This window comes from Asparagus officinalis, chromosome 5, assembly GCF_001876935.1.
Source record: "Asparagus officinalis chromosome 5, Aspof.V1, whole genome shotgun sequence".
In the NCBI taxonomy this organism is placed as follows: Eukaryota; Viridiplantae; Streptophyta; class Magnoliopsida; order Asparagales; family Asparagaceae; genus Asparagus; species Asparagus officinalis.
Window position 1 is genome coordinate 121,697,230 of NC_033798.1, and position 15,831 is coordinate 121,713,060.

At 37.5% G+C, this 15,831-nt stretch overlaps 1 protein-coding gene across 1 annotated transcript in view; it reads left to right on the top strand.

Annotated features, from left to right (window-relative positions):
* LOC109841010 (stromal processing peptidase, chloroplastic) overlaps positions 5,612-15,831 on the top strand; it is a 38,655-nt gene continuing 28,435 nt past the window's right edge. Inside the window, exons 1-10 of the mRNA XM_020409850.1 lie at positions 5,612-5,965; positions 6,304-6,544; positions 8,350-8,585; positions 9,575-9,773; positions 10,963-11,007; positions 12,622-12,729; positions 12,835-13,023; positions 13,129-13,425; positions 14,143-14,244; positions 15,534-15,668. Of these exons, the coding sequence (XP_020265439.1) occupies positions 5,823-5,965; positions 6,304-6,544; positions 8,350-8,585; positions 9,575-9,773; positions 10,963-11,007; positions 12,622-12,729; positions 12,835-13,023; positions 13,129-13,425; positions 14,143-14,244; positions 15,534-15,668 (1,695 nt within the window). The 5' untranslated portion in view covers positions 5,612-5,822. The remainder of the gene's footprint in view (positions 5,966-6,303; positions 6,545-8,349; positions 8,586-9,574; positions 9,774-10,962; positions 11,008-12,621; positions 12,730-12,834; positions 13,024-13,128; positions 13,426-14,142; positions 14,245-15,533; positions 15,669-15,831) is intronic.

The following is a 15,831-nucleotide window of genomic DNA, read 5'->3' on the forward strand; positions in this document are numbered from 1 at the left end:
TCGTTTTACATATATCTAATCATTTATCTATCATTTATGTTATAGTTTGGCTACTTTTAATGTGCATCAGTCAGTGCTCATTAACTTAATTGAATGAAAATTGTTTGTATTGTATATTTTGGATTAAATGGTCAAGTTGGATGGACCTTTATTTATTATATTTTATTTCTTAGTTTAAAAAGAAATTGCACATTGTTATATTTGATCCTATATAGTTAACATATGTTGTGTCAATCAGGAAGCAGTTTATTTATGCTCATGTATCTTTTGTTGGTTTCGGATATGGAACAAAATCAACGCAGCATGTAAAACTCTGATCGGTCGACTGTTTGAGAAGCACCAGTCGACCGATGAGATTGTAAGAAAATAGCCTAAAAACACTTGCCTCTGGTCATCGTTGATGCCTTGCATCCAGTCGACCGAGTGCAGAACTAGTCCGACCGATGTCGTTATTTGGATGTTCTGGTTCGGGATGGATACATGTTTATATTATATATATATAATATATATATATATATTATATATATATATATATTATATATATATATAATATATATATATATATGAGAAATTGGAGAACCTTCGGTACAGAGTTGCTTAAAAGCAACTGGTAGTGATGCTGGACCTAATCTTGCATCCCTACATCACACCTCGAAATAGAGCCTCAACCACCATTCGCCAACTCCGTATGTAGTATGATAGGATCACAGATTAAGGCCACATGTCACTACAGTTGCTCTGTAAGCGAAACTTGATCAAGTTTGTCCTTTCTCTCTCTCATCTCTCTTCCGTCGTCGGTCTCTCTCTCTCTCTCTCTCTCTATATATATATATATATATATATATATATATTATGTTATATATATTACATATATTTTATATATATTATATATATAGAGAGATTAATGGGTATCCTTGTCATAGGAGGGGATTTCCTCCTATGACGCCTCTAAAATCATATGATTGAGCGACATTGTGGATGATCCGCTCCGTTGAACTTGATCTACATATTCTAAAACCCCAACACACCAAGTTTGGGGTGAATTCGTCGTCGTTTGACCCTCCATCGAGCCATGTGAAAAGTTCTATTCATTCAAAATCGTTAAAATTGATACGAGTGGATGAAGGGTCAAACGACGACGGATTCACCCCAAACTTGGTGTGTTGGGGTTTTAGAATATGTAGATCAACTTCAACGGAGCGGATCATTCATAATGTCGCTCAATCATGTGATTTTAGAGGCGTCAAGGAGGAAATCTCCTCCTATGACAAGGATACCCATTAATCTCTCTCTCTCTCTATATATATATATATATATATATATATAACCTTAAAAGTTTTTAGGGTTAATTGTACACAAAAAATAGAGAGTTTTGAGAGCACTTTGAGATCAGAGATCTTAGAGAGAGTGTGACCTATTGTGGGCATTGTAATCTTCTTCAATTAATCAAAGAATTTCTGGTATAGCTCTCGAGAACGTAGGCACGTTTACTGAACCTCGTTAAATCTGGTGTTCTCCTATTTTAATTGTTCTTTCCTGTAAGTTATTCTTTTATTTATTATGATTTCTTGCTTGCTTACTTTTGACATAAGATCCGGAAGGGCACATGTTGTTGTTTGTGTATTCAACCCCAACAAATGATATCAGAGCTTCGTTCGGCAAAAGTTTGTGTTTTGAAAGAGATGTTAGAAGAAAACAAATCAACGATTGAGAAGTTTGACAGATCATACTTTGCCTATTGGAAGACTCAGATGGAGGACTATCTGTACCAGAATGATCTTTATCGTCTGTTGATGGGAAAAGCTAAAGGAAAGAAGAAAGAGGAATCATACAAGGACTTGGAAATACTAAATCGGAAGGCTCTAGGGCAGATCCAGTTGTCGCTCGCCAAATAAGTCACACGCAATATATTGAAGGAGAAGACAATGATGGGGTTTATGGAAGCGCTCACGAAAACATACGAGCAACCGTCAACCGCAAATAAGGTGCATCTCGTCAAGACACTCTTCAACCTTAAGATGACAGAAGGGTATTTCCTTCACGTTGCATCTCAGCGAGTTCAACACGATCGCTGATCAACTTATCTCCGTCGACATCACATTAATTTGATAAAGAAGTGCAAGCCCTATTGATTCTATCGTAGTTACCGGATAGTTAGGTAGGTTGCATGACAGCAAATAACAACTCGGCGGGGAGAAGAAGTTGAACCTGAGTGAAGTTGTTAGTATGATTCTATCCGAGGAGGTTAGAAGGAAGTTATCTGAATCAGAAGGTTCAAGTTTAGCCCTAAATCTTGAGCAGAGAGTCCAAAGCCGTAATAAGGGTAACCAGAATAGGAATCAGTCAAAGTCGAAGAAGAAGAGGTTGAACTCGAAGGTTAGATCTATCAAAGGAAAGTGTTGAAACTGCGGCCAGGAGGGCCACATGTTTTCAGTCTGCAAAGCTCAAAAGAAGGATGCGAACGAGCAGGAGGCTCATATCATGCAAGATGTTTTGATCATTGCTATGGACAACAACACTGATTCTTAGGTTATTAACTCAGGAGCCTCATTTCACACCACTGCTAATAGGAAGATTCTTCAGAACTATGTAGCATGAGACTTTGGGAAAGTGTACTTAGGGGACAACGAGCCTTGGAATATTGTTGGAAAAGACGATGTGCAGATTTAGATGAAGGACTTTAAGTGGAATCAGAAGAACGACAGACACGTACAGAAACTGAAGATGAATATTTTTTTGGTGGCCAGCTTGGAGCGAAAGGTTATGTTTTAACATTCACCGAGGATTCATGAAAGATTTCCAACGGTACTATGGTGGTTGCCCGCGGCAACAAAACATGAACTCTCTACCTCACTTAACATGCGAGTGACACACTCGTAATTGTAGCTGGCAAGGAAAGTACAGATCTGTGGCACATTAGGCTGGGACATATGAGTGAGAAGGGTATGAAGATTTTACACTCACAGGGAAAGATAACCTGCATTGATTCAGTTAAAGTTGGTGTTTGTGAGGATTGCATCTACAGGAAGTAGAAGAGGGTCAAATTCCAGAAGAGTGGAAGACCACCTAAAGCTCAGAAGCTAGAGCTTGTCCATACAGATGTTTGGGGTCCAACTAGCGTGTCTTCTCTTGGCGGTTCGGTGTACTATATCACCTTTATTGACGATCACTCGAGGAAGGTGTGGGATACTTCATGAAGCACAAGTTAGAGGTGTTCATGATATTCAAGAAGTGAAAAGGCATGATAGAGAACGAGACAAATCTGAAAGTGAAGTATCTGAGATCGGACAATGATGGAGAATACGAGCTAGAGGAGTTTAAGAAGTTTTGTGGCCTGAACGTGATTCGTTTAGAGAAGAGTACTCCAGTGACACCGCAACAGAATGATGTTGCAGAGAGGATGAACATGACGTTGACAGAGCGTGCGAGGAGCATGCGTTTACATGCAGGTCTACCTAAGATGTTTTGGGCAGGCGCAGTGCATACGACAGCTTATTTGATACATCATGGGCCATCACTTCTATTGGATTTTTTGATTCTAGAAGAGTTTTGGAGTGGCAAAAAAGTTAATCTCTCACATTTACGAGTATTTGGTTGCGTGACATATGTTCATATCAGTGACCATGTCAGGAACAAGCTAAAAGCTAAGTCACATAAGTATACATTTATTGGATACGACATTGATGAGTTCGGATATCGTCTTTGGGATGAGAAGAACATGAAAATCACCAGGAGCAGAAATGTGATATTCAATGAAGAAGTGATGTACAAGGACATGGACAATGTCAATGATAGCCAAAGTAGTGGGAGTAGCTATAAGGATGCATGTGGATCCGAGTATATGGATTTGGAGGAACTTCCAGATGGGGAAGATAGTGTCAGTTCTGATTGAAGAACGGTAGAGACGCTAGGTACATAGACTACTACCCAATGCGTGGAGCTTAGGAGGTCATCTAGGATGCCCAAACCGAATCCCAGATATCTCTCATCACTTGATTTTTTACTTTTGACAGATAGCGGTGAACCATAGTGCTATGAGGAGGCTATGCAAGTTAGTGAATCTCAACAGTGGGAGCATGCGATGCAAGAAGAGAGGGATTTTCTTCACTCGAACGAGACATGAGAGTTAGCCTAGCTACATGCACATAAGAAAGCCTTACATCGCCTGCTCCCATGTAAGGCTATCCGATGTAAGGCTTTCTTCTGTGCAGGTAGCTGGGCTAACTTCCATATCTCGTTCAAGTGGAGAAACTCCATCTCTTTGCCTTACATCGGATATATACGAGCAATAATAATTGCACATAATAATTATTCTTCTCTTGTATATTATTACAACAAAATGTGAGGGCTTATATGTGTGCGTGTATTTATATTGTAAATTGCAAAGAGAAATAATGAGCTCTTAGCAGTACACATAAAAAAAAATGAACATTAGAAGGGCTTTCTTCCATATATGCCCCCTCAAATCATATGTAGTTTTAAATGTGCCCCTCAAATTGTTTAGATCACTCAAATTTACCCTCTACTTAAATCTTGCTAAAATGGTACTAGTTTTGAAGGCACTCTGAACATTATATCCCCTAATTAAATGTTTTGGGAGAAGAAAATTGAAGCTCAACCTATTATATCATAAAATTCGATCCCCTAAAGAAGAAAAAAGCTTCTTACGCCTGACTTTCCTCTTCCGTCGCCGATGAACTCATTTTTAACTGGTTACGATCGAATCACCTGAGAATTGTAGTGAGCATTTTAAGCTCATGATAATGATCCTATGGTTATCCTCTTATATTTGAAAATTATTATAATAAAAATATATTATAATATGGACAAATTTTCAAAACCAACCCATTTGATAAACTATTCCCAAAAAAAGACCCATTTCAGTTTTATTTGCAAAAACCGACCTGGTTTCAGCCTCAGCGCTGAAACCAGGTCGGTTTTTGAAAAAAAGTTTCCGAAACTTCACGGGAGTTCAACTCCCGTGAAGTTTTGTTATGAGAAAAAACTTCACGGGAGTTCAACTCCCGTGAAGTTTCGTAAAGTTTTTTAGAAAAACCGACCTGGTTTCAGCGACAGTGCTGAAACCAGGTCGGTTTCTCTAAATAAATCTGAAACGGGTCGTTTTTTGCAATTAGTTTATCAAATGGGTTGGTTTTGAAAATTTGTCCATTATAATATTGAAGTTCATATTTAGTTTTTTCAACCAATTTTGCCGGTTTCTTCTCTATTATTAATTTGATACGTATATGTAAATGAGGTTTTTGCAAGAAGAAAGTTAAAAAAGACATGACTTAGGCAATCAAAGCTTTTTTTTTCAATTTCTTTGGTAATTATTATTATTATTATGGGTCAGGTTTTGGTTTATAGCGATTTTGCTGAACTCCTTCTCACAAAATATTTAGTTCATGGATATGAAAGGTACTTATACCCAAAAAATCTTTTTCTTAGACGAGGGGTAAATTTGAGTGAACCAAACAATTTGAGGGGCAAGTTTAAAACTATAATGATTTGGAGGTCAAATTGAAAATACATATAATTTGAGGGTACTTATCGACAAGCCCTTCAAACTCCTCCCCTCATCTGGGCCCACCACAAAACCACCTTCATCACGCCACCCTCGTATTCTCTGTACCCGAAACCCGCTACAACCCCATCCACTCCTCTTCCCCGATTTTTTCCAACCCCTCCTCTCGGCTCTCGGAAACACCTCCGTATAAAAACGCCGGCCACCGAACAAAACCCCTTATATTTAATTCGCCCGAGGGCTTCAAAGGGGCGCTTTATCTATATATCTCAAAAAAAAAAAAAAAAAAAACGCAGAAATGACCTCGACCTCGTCTTTAATGGCGGGCAGCCCCTCTCTTCTGCCTCCGAGCTCAAAGACTCGAGATTCTCCTGTTCGCTCTGGCCTTCTCTTTGCTCGCCCCTTTTCAAACCCTCGCCGCTCTAGGTCTCTAGGTCAACGGTAATTTGCCCTAACATTTTCTGCTAGTCCCTTTTTTTGCTAGTAGGTCTGGTTGATGAAGCAATTGAGAAAGTTAGGTTCTTTGCTAAATTTACAGTTGTAAAGGTGAAGCCTTGGTACATAAGTTGGATTATAACGGTTTTCCTACTAACTAGTCCTCATTTTGATGTAGCTCACTGAAGAATTGTTGGAGTAACATTTGTTATCTGAACTTTGTGCATAATTTTACGCCCCTGTATATTATGATATGTCAATATGTTGCCTGCTTAAAGTTTTCGATATTGTTTAATCCATTTCTAACCAAAGTGCAAACTATTACTGCATTGCAATGGATGAAGATGGACACATGGTGGTGCAAAAATAGAACTGCAAGCCAACACAAGATTATTCTGCTCGTGGAAGAACCATGACCAAAGAATAAATGGAAAGGGTGCTTTGGGGCTTTCTACAGAACATCATCAATCTCTTGCTTGCTTTCGTAGCCGTAAGTTGTGCAGAGGTCATGCCATTAGGCAAGCAGGGTCATTCCGGAATAAGCCGACTTTCTCAATTCATAGACATCCATTCTGGAGCAATGCAGTAAGCTTAACTTTCCATCTCTCAAACTTCTCAATTAACAAACCTATTTTAAAGTTTTGTTCTATTTATTTCGTCCTCATATCATCACTAATGATATTCTTAGTGCATAACTATTTTCTTATGTCATGTTTGTGAATGATTTTTCATGATAAAGAGGGCACATGCTTAAATATGCTAATGCTATTCATATTATGAATGAACACATAGAAGAATATAAAAGCAAGGAAAAATGTAATAGTTTCACGGGAAATTTATTTTGTCATTGAGTTGTGAGTAACAACATATTTTTAGTTGTATATTCGTATGAGTTTTACACTTAAGGTGGCTGACATAAATTTTAGTATTTTGTGATAAAATAAGCAGAATGAATCCAGGAGGGGAGCAGCGTATTCATGTTCTTTTTATGTTGTTATTATTGGCAATGTCTTTTCTATGACAAGATATAAACTATGGATACATGTTAGTTTCGGACATCCCCACCCATTTTCTGTTCTTGAAACTAAAGTCTAAAACAGGTTATAAGTTTCCCCCTCTTTATCCAGTTAAATTGCTTATAATCCTAGGAGCTTGAGTATGATGTGTTGGGTTCTTATGTTTACAGAAACTATGTGTTGTGTGATAGATGATCTCTGTTATTGAATCTTTTGCTATAGGTATATGTATATACATGTATATAAATTATATTTATATATGTATGTGGCAGTAGGCTTGCCCAAAAGTAAATTAGATGCCTTCGTTTTCAGTACCATTGGGTATCATCACCAAGGTTTTAAATGTCGGCTGACATGTTCGACATGTCGGTTTGAGGGCTTGAACGACACGACATGGGCGTTTTCAACTCTTATGTCGGTTTTCAGGGCCAAATCGGAAATATCAGGGTCATATCGTGCATATTGACCGATTTTTCATCTTTGAAAAAAAGGTCGATATGACCCTTTTTTTTAGATCTATTTTTTTGTTATTGGGGTTTGGGTTTAGTGATAAAAACCCAAGCCCGTTTGATTCGTTCTCATGTTTAAGAGTTTCTTATGAACCCGATAGAAAGAAAAGAGAAAAATTAGGGTTGCAGCGGACTTGGAAACCCATCACTCCTTTCGTGAGCGACGACGCCCTTCCCCACATCGATCTCGGTCCCCGTTGTCCATCTCCCTTTGCGCCTCGAAATCCGAACCCCAACCGAACTTGAGGACGACAGCGTATCTCGTCGTTGGGATAAAAAGAAGAGGGTGGTCGGTGACTCATCCGAAGGACCCCGAGCAGAAGAAGAAGAAGAGCTCCGACACTGCTTCCCTGCGACGTCCCATCTCCGGCACTGTCTTCCTTCGACGTTGGAATCCACCCATCGCCGACGCCGCCTCTAGAATTTATAAAGTATGCTTATATTGAATTTAGGAATACTTAGATTACATTTAGGACATGATATTATACATACGCGCACCATCCAATATGACAATCCGATATTTAGTCCATGTTCCCCGATATTTCCCTGATTTCCGCGATCTGATATGGATTTTAGCCGTCCAACATGAACCCGGCATCCAACATTTAAAACCTTGATCATCACAATGCGTCATACATTAACAGTATCTTTCAATAAAGATAAGGAAGCTACATCGATTATCTATGCATGTTCTTGTATCAAATTCCCAAAACACACAGAAAACTATGTTGGTCAATGTTCTTACTTTCATAACATTTATGTGTTATTGAGATGATGAAATGAATTGCATCTGTGCCATGCTTTTTTGTCACAACTCGAATTAATGAAACATGTCTGCTTGTTGACTGCTTCTTTATGTTCCCAGAGAAAATCAGTTCAGATTGCCTATGCAGCATTAGGACCTGATGAACCACATGTTGCTAACACAGCATGGTCAGAAGCACTTCTTGACAAACCAAGCATCTGGGTTTCTGAAGCAGAAAAAACAGAAATAGAAGGGGTTTTAAGTTCTCCACTTCCTCCTCACCCAAAGTTGCATCGAGGACAATTGAAAAATGGTCTGCGCTATATTATTCTTCCGAATAAACTTCCAGCAAACAGGTATTCCACATGATCTGCGTTACTTGTTGAGCACACCCGACATTCTTTTTCTGGTGAACTTGTTCTAGTAATATCAAAGTTGTTTTTGGCATAGTTGCTTGGAACCCGGTTCGTTCTGGTTCATGGAACGGGAATGGGAATGTGGCGCACCACTTATTCAGGATCGGGTAAAGAGGGTAGGCTTGTATAGTACACTAGGGAGTGTAAACGCCACTTGTTTGGAAATGGGTACGAGGGGGGTAGGTTTATATGGTATGCTAGGGAATGTGGCACGCTTTAGGTTCGGTTTTTAAATGTAGGAATCTGAGTTCCTGGATGTACAATTTCACGCAAGAGTCAAATTCGAGGATCAGGAATGGCAAAAGAATTTTCAAGTTGCAATTATAGTACGCTTTCTGTATTTTATTTTTCTGAGAATAGTTGTTTTTGCCCAAAATACTAACTAATTTGAATTCTAAATCGTGTCGCAGAGTATGGGACCCAAAACGCTAGTGTAACGCGTTTTGGGATGATTGAAACCCGGGTTGAGGTTCGCTATTGTGTCCCACGTTCCCGACATCTTTTTGACCTTAACAATGCTGGTAGCAATAAATTTCTCTCTTGAATTTTAATCATTAAACATTTCTGATAAAGTTGTCAACGCGACACACATTATACATTATTTTCAATGTTTTTGTATTTGTTTTCTGTCATATTGTGTTTATAATTATATCATATGCAAGAAAAATTATGCCACATATACAAAAATCTGTTGGCTGAACTGTGTGGCTGTAGGTACCATAATTAAGCGGCGGCAGAATAAGACAATGCGGCAGAATAAGACAATGCATGTAGTCTAACATAACCTGCCAATCTTCTAGAGGGTTACTCTATTTTCTGGCACTAATTAAAGGGCTTTCATTTCATTCTGTCAACTGTATACACTTATCTCTAGTTGCTTTTGCAGTGTCGAAAATATTCCATGCAGTTTAACATCCTTCAAATTCTAGGTTTGAGGCACACATGGAAGTCCATGTTGGATCCATCAATGAGGAAGAGGATGAGCAGGGAATTGCTCATATGATCGAGCATGTTGCTTTCCTTGGAAGTAAAAAGCGTGAGAAACTTCTTGGAACAGGAGCAAGGTCTAATGCGTACACAGACTTCCATCATACGGTGTTTCATGTTCATTCCCCGACTACATCCAAGGTTTGTTATTTTCCTTGGGTATCCTACTATTGGAAGAAGTATGAAATCTCCTTTTAGTCTGGCAACATGGCATCAATTTTTTCATAAGAAAGTTTAATAAATGTTTCAGCTTCTGAAGAAGCGACAAACTTCCCTGTTATCGGAAAAATATGATTGGAGATTTTAATGAAGCTCCTTGATAAAAAGGTGGCAAAATCTTATCCAAGAAAGAAGTTTACTCTAATTCCAATGCAGAACATTTCCCTAAAAGAAGTAGCATATTTTCTGTTCTATGTTTACTTATGAAAATTAATTAGAAACCGATTGCTAGTTAGACATTACAATCTCTAGCCTAAGTTAAAGTGTTCATCTTCATTCTTATGCATATATTAAATTAAGGGAGAAAAATGTGTTCGCACTTTGTGTGAAGGTTGGCTTTTAGGAAGCTGCTTTATCCATAAACCTCATGGTGAATTCTTATTTGGAAGAAGAGTTTTGTTAAACTCTCCACTAGTATTCCGGTGCATGCAATGCTTGCATGGCATGAAGCGTAAAAGAGTGTTGTACTCGGATTGTCAAAAAAACAGGCATCTTCTTTGGTTTGTTATTATTTTAAAAAATTTTCAATTGTAAAGGGATCTCAGCTGATTTTTTATGGGAGAGGGTATTTTTGTTAAGTTTCCAAGTGAGAGAGCGTTTTGGTGAATTCTTCCAGTACAAGGGCATTTCAGTAGTCTTTCAAACGCGAGGGCATTATAGGAATTCTTAAAACGAAGCTCATATGGCCAAGAAAGGTGTCTTTCTTTGAATAATGGTAATAGGTTTGGAAGCTCTAAAATTAACTTAAATTTACAAAAAATTTATGTAGAGAACTTTTTATTTTGTTGCAATCTTCAATCTCTCTATTCAAAACTGGAGGTAAGGTGGAGCTTTCTGTTGACCAGCAACGGCTATCTCTCTCTGTAGCAAATTGACAATCTTTACTCAAGATATATTTTCGTCTCAGAACTTACATTCCAGATTTTGCTGTATGACTTTTGTGTTTCTGTCCAACAAAGTTACATGCACAAGTTTGTACTTTGACATCAACATGTTCGTACAAATATGTTTTACCCATCAAGTAGTGCTGTATCACTATCCTTATGCTCCTTTTCAAGCTTCTAATCTGAGCATATTATTGTTTTGTGTCAATGCTAATGGTTTACATCAGGCGTCTGAGGACTTGCTTCCATCAGTATTGGATGCTCTAGATGAGGTAATTGTGGGAACTTTATTCCACTCTTTATTTTTTGTATTAATATTTAAAGCTAATTTTCCTATTAAAGAATAGATTGAGGTTCTTGGCTTGTTGCTAACAATCGATTTGATGCAGTCTGAAATTCATAAATATTATGATTATGATTAGGTGTAACGTAGAAATAATTCTGGCTAAACCTTGTATTCATTTTTTCCTAGTAGATTGAACATCTTATTGGACCTTAATGGAAAATTTGCTAGAAAGAATATTATGGAGGATTTTAAATTTTTTTTCCCTGCATGTCTACTTCAAAGCACAAAATTCTTGACCCTGTCCTGGGAATTTTTATTGAGAACTTCTGCTTCCTGTTTGAGATTGATCAGAAATATATTTGCATGCATAATTTTAGCTCACTTTATCTGAGAAGTATAGAATAATCTACCAGCGACGGACCTGCCAAATATTCAAGGCTCAAACAAAGAACTTTGTCCATTTAATTTTTGGTGAACTCCCTTCTTAAAATTTCATAGAAGGCACCAAATATTAGTTCTCAAAAGTATAACATGCATAGCACATGAAGTGTTTACCAAGGGAAAGATAGCAGAGGGCAGTGTACTGAAACTTTCTGAATATTTTTCATGGTAGTTCTTTGGGAAGACAGAGAAGGTTCGTTAGTTCAGTATAATCTAGACAGTTGTACAGAAATTTAGGGATAGACAGCCCCCGGCCCCCCACACAAAGGTTAAGTGCATGAAAGAAAACTTTATGCTTCATTGTAAACCTATATAGTTTCACTGTTTGTGTTCTGGTTTTGAACTGAGCTGGCACCTATAGAAACTGCAGTCTCCTGTTATACTTGTAAGATCATAAAAAAGGTTATGAATTTGTAGGAGGAAGTGAGATGCTTTAAGATTTTTTTTTAAAGTTGCGGTCTTAACTTTTTATCCATTCGATTAAATATCTACTTTATTGACCTTTTACTAGTGCATTCTACAAAAACAGGTCAACTGCGCTTGTCTATTACTGTAAATCAAGAGTTAAATACTTGTTAACCGGTCATTATAATTTTAGTTGAGTGTATAGACATTCTCATATGCAGATGCCTGCAGTTGCCCGGGGGTGGGGGGTGGGTGGGTGTGCACGTGCATTCATGCTTCTTTGTCTGTTTAAGACTTGTTCACTACTTTTTCAAATGAGTGTATAGTAAATCTCATGCTTGGACACATTAGATGTTCGCGTGTATATGAATGGATGTGACCGAGGAGATGAGAATAGATTGCCAGCTGGTTTCACATATGAGCAACAAACCATAACATTTGGGGATGAACCACTTCATGAGTGTGTAGGCATTCTCATGTGTGGGTACCTGCAGTTGTCTATTATTTCGAATAGTGCATGATTGATTAGTCAATCTTATGCTTGGATTCATGTAGTCGTGGATGTGTGTGTATATGAGTGTAACTGGGAGGAGATGAGAATAGATTGCCAGTTGGTTTCACATATGAGCAACAAATCATAACGTTTATGGATTACCTATGCAGTCCTTCGTGATTATCTTGTAGACTTATACTTTTCAGATCTTCATGCTAATTTATAGGAGAATTATTGATTGAAAAATATTTATGATTCCAGATAGCCTTCCACCCCAAGTTTCTTGCATCTCGAGTTGAAAAGGAGAGGCGGGCTATACTTTCTGAACTGCAGATGATGAACACAATTGAATATCGTGTTGATTGCCAGGTAAAAACCATGCTTTTATGAACTACACATAATGAACACAACTGAATTATCTTTGGTGTCCCTCATTTTGCCCTCAATGATTTGTGAAAATTTCATTTCTACCAGCTGCTGCAACACTTGCATTCAGAAAACAAATTGAGTAAAAGATTCCCAATTGGATTAGAGGAGCAGATTAAGAAATGGGATGCAGATAAGATTCGTAAATTTCATGAGCGCTGGTATTTTCCTGCAAATGCCACATTGTACTTGGTTGGTGATATTGATGATGTTCCCAAGGCAGTTGAACAAATTAAGGTATGTCCGGCTCTTGAACATTCTCTTATATAGTATTCAGATGTAACTATACATGGTATTGTGGTATTTGACCTTCCTATTAGCTGATAAGATTTGTGTATATAGACTGTGTTTGATCGTACACTCGAAGATGAAGTCCCAAACATCAAGAGTTCTAATGCGTTTGGCGCAATGGCGAGCTTTCTTGTTCCAAAATTACCGAGTGGACTTGCCGGAAGTTTATCCACAGACAGATCATCTATCCCATCGGGCCAACAAAAGGCAACGGAAAAGGAAAAACATGCTCTTAGGGCGCCAATTGAACATAATTGGTCTCTCCCAGGATTTGGTCGTGGTGCTAAGCTCCCGGAAATTTTCCAACATGAGTTGATTCAACAGTTCTCTATTAACATGTTCTGCAAGGTAACCTGTGGATTTAATGTTGGCCATTTGCTTACTTTCATTTCATTATATTATACCAGACATTGTAATGTATATTTGTAAGATTTCAGAAAGTAACCAACAGAATTCTGTATGAACCACATACATTTTTTCAATTCTGATGGCAGTGAGCAAGTGAATATCTGACCATAGGCAATTAATCGAAGAGAGAAACAGGAGCCGGGTTGTCTACAAACTTTTCTAGCTTTTGTCTTTCATCAAGAAAATTAAAAAAAAGGAAAACAATGCAACCCGGCAATCTTTTGAGGTAAAACTTGGAAAATGAAAGAAAATAGTGATCAAGGAAAAATCTATTTCAGAAGTGTGATTGGTATTGTGGAGAGCCTTGGACTGGAACGAGAGACCTTGAGCTGTCACCTCCTTGAAAGATGCATTATGATATAGTACACACGTAACCTGTGTGTATTTAAATAGATACATATATAAATATGTATGTATATATATGTATCTCTCTGATTGATATGTACACACACATTATGTATATGATCTTCTTGATGATTTCATGTTAATATAAATCATAATCAACATAACAGTGAAGCAATGAATTTTAGTGTGAAGTTAATATTGTTTCCGTTAACACACTCACATACTCTTAATCTATTGAAAACATGAAACTTCTTGACTTTTGATGGAAGATTTGACTTCCAAACTCACAACAAGCATCTGATTCACTTGCAGATTCCAGTCAATCGGGTTCAGACATATGGGGACTTGCGCAATGTTTTGATGAAGAGAATATTCTTGTCAGCCTTGCAGTTCCGGGTAAACACAAGATACAAGGTACGGACAGTTGTATGTATAGTATTTCTGATGAAAACAACTTTTTGATGACATTAGCAAGTCTTATTGAATGCCTTTTTCGTTACTTTCTGCTGCAGAAATAAAAAAAAACTCTTTAATTCTGACAATCATGTTTAGGAGTTTTGGCAGGTGCGGTAGACATTATGAAAATATTTATCTCAGTTTTTTGACATCCAAACTGCCTGGATAAGACTCTCATAGTCACCTGTTCAAAAAGACCTGTATCTGTGATTAGTAGGGTTCAATGTCTTCGATTATGACCCTAATGCACATGCATTTATGCTCTCTCTCTCTCATAGAAAAGGGGGAAAAACATTTCTCTCACATTATACATTCTTAATGCCCAGTGGTTTAATTATTGGAACTGTATTGCAGTAAGCCATATAAATTGAGCTTTTGCTGTAAATGAATAAATTTGCTTGCTGATCTGCGTTATTTCAGCTAAATTCTCTCATGTGCACATCCACTGTTGAGCCGAAATATAATTGTACCCAGAAGATTGTTCATCTATGCTGCTGAGAAGGGGAAAAAGTTTCAAGGGTTTTCTTAATCCATGCTTCAAGTGCTAGTGCTTGCAAAATTCGGCTCTTTCGGACAATAATATTTGACCACCAACATATATAAATAATGAGGTCTCCTAGTTCTGTCAAAATGTTTTTGCTTCACCTAGTTCTTATGCATTTAGCATGCAGAACATGCAATGGACAGTTATCTATAATATGGTTTTTCTGAAGCCATATGTCATTATGATCACTCAAAATTTCTGATGGATGTCATTAATTAGATAATTTTCACTGGATCTAAATATGCTGTATGTCTACAAACATCTCTCTCTTTTTGTTGTCTGCCTTCAGCATGAGCATTATGTTCTCAGTGATGCAGGCTGGTGTAATGTTGTTGTGTATAATTTGTCATCTTACCCCTTGAAAATTGGCTTTTTAGAGTGCTAAATTCAATAGGTTGTCTAACCAATTGCATCCACGAAAGTATATTGAAATAGCAACTACCTGGAAAGACGTATAGCTTTATTGTTCATTCGATTAGAAGTTGGGCCTATATCTACTAATGAAAACAGAGGAGATAACATCAATGTGAAATAAGATCTGAATCAAATTTAATCTCAAAAGTTTGCATCCATATCAACAAATGGTTTCCTACCTCAAATAACAATGTGTACTGATAGATAGTAGTTTCTTTATTTCTTCTGGGTTGATACATCCTCTATTTTAGCTAACATTTACTCTATATTTTTGTGTTTAATTTTACAGAGTTCAAATCCTCCTTTTACATCAATCGAGATGGATCATAGTGATTCAGGAAGAGAAGGATGTACAGTCACTACTCTTACAGTGACCGCAGAACCTAATAATTGGCGAGATGCTATTAAAGTTGCTGTCCACGAGGTTTGTAGTTTGGACTGTTATAAAAACGCTTGATATATTTCTCAACAGCTTAAATGAGCTACGCTACTTCATGGTTATTATAGAACTGCAACTAATGTAACTCTTATCTTATTGCACAAGTTTTCAAGATACCAATATTGCAAGCACATAAAAAAAGCGGCCA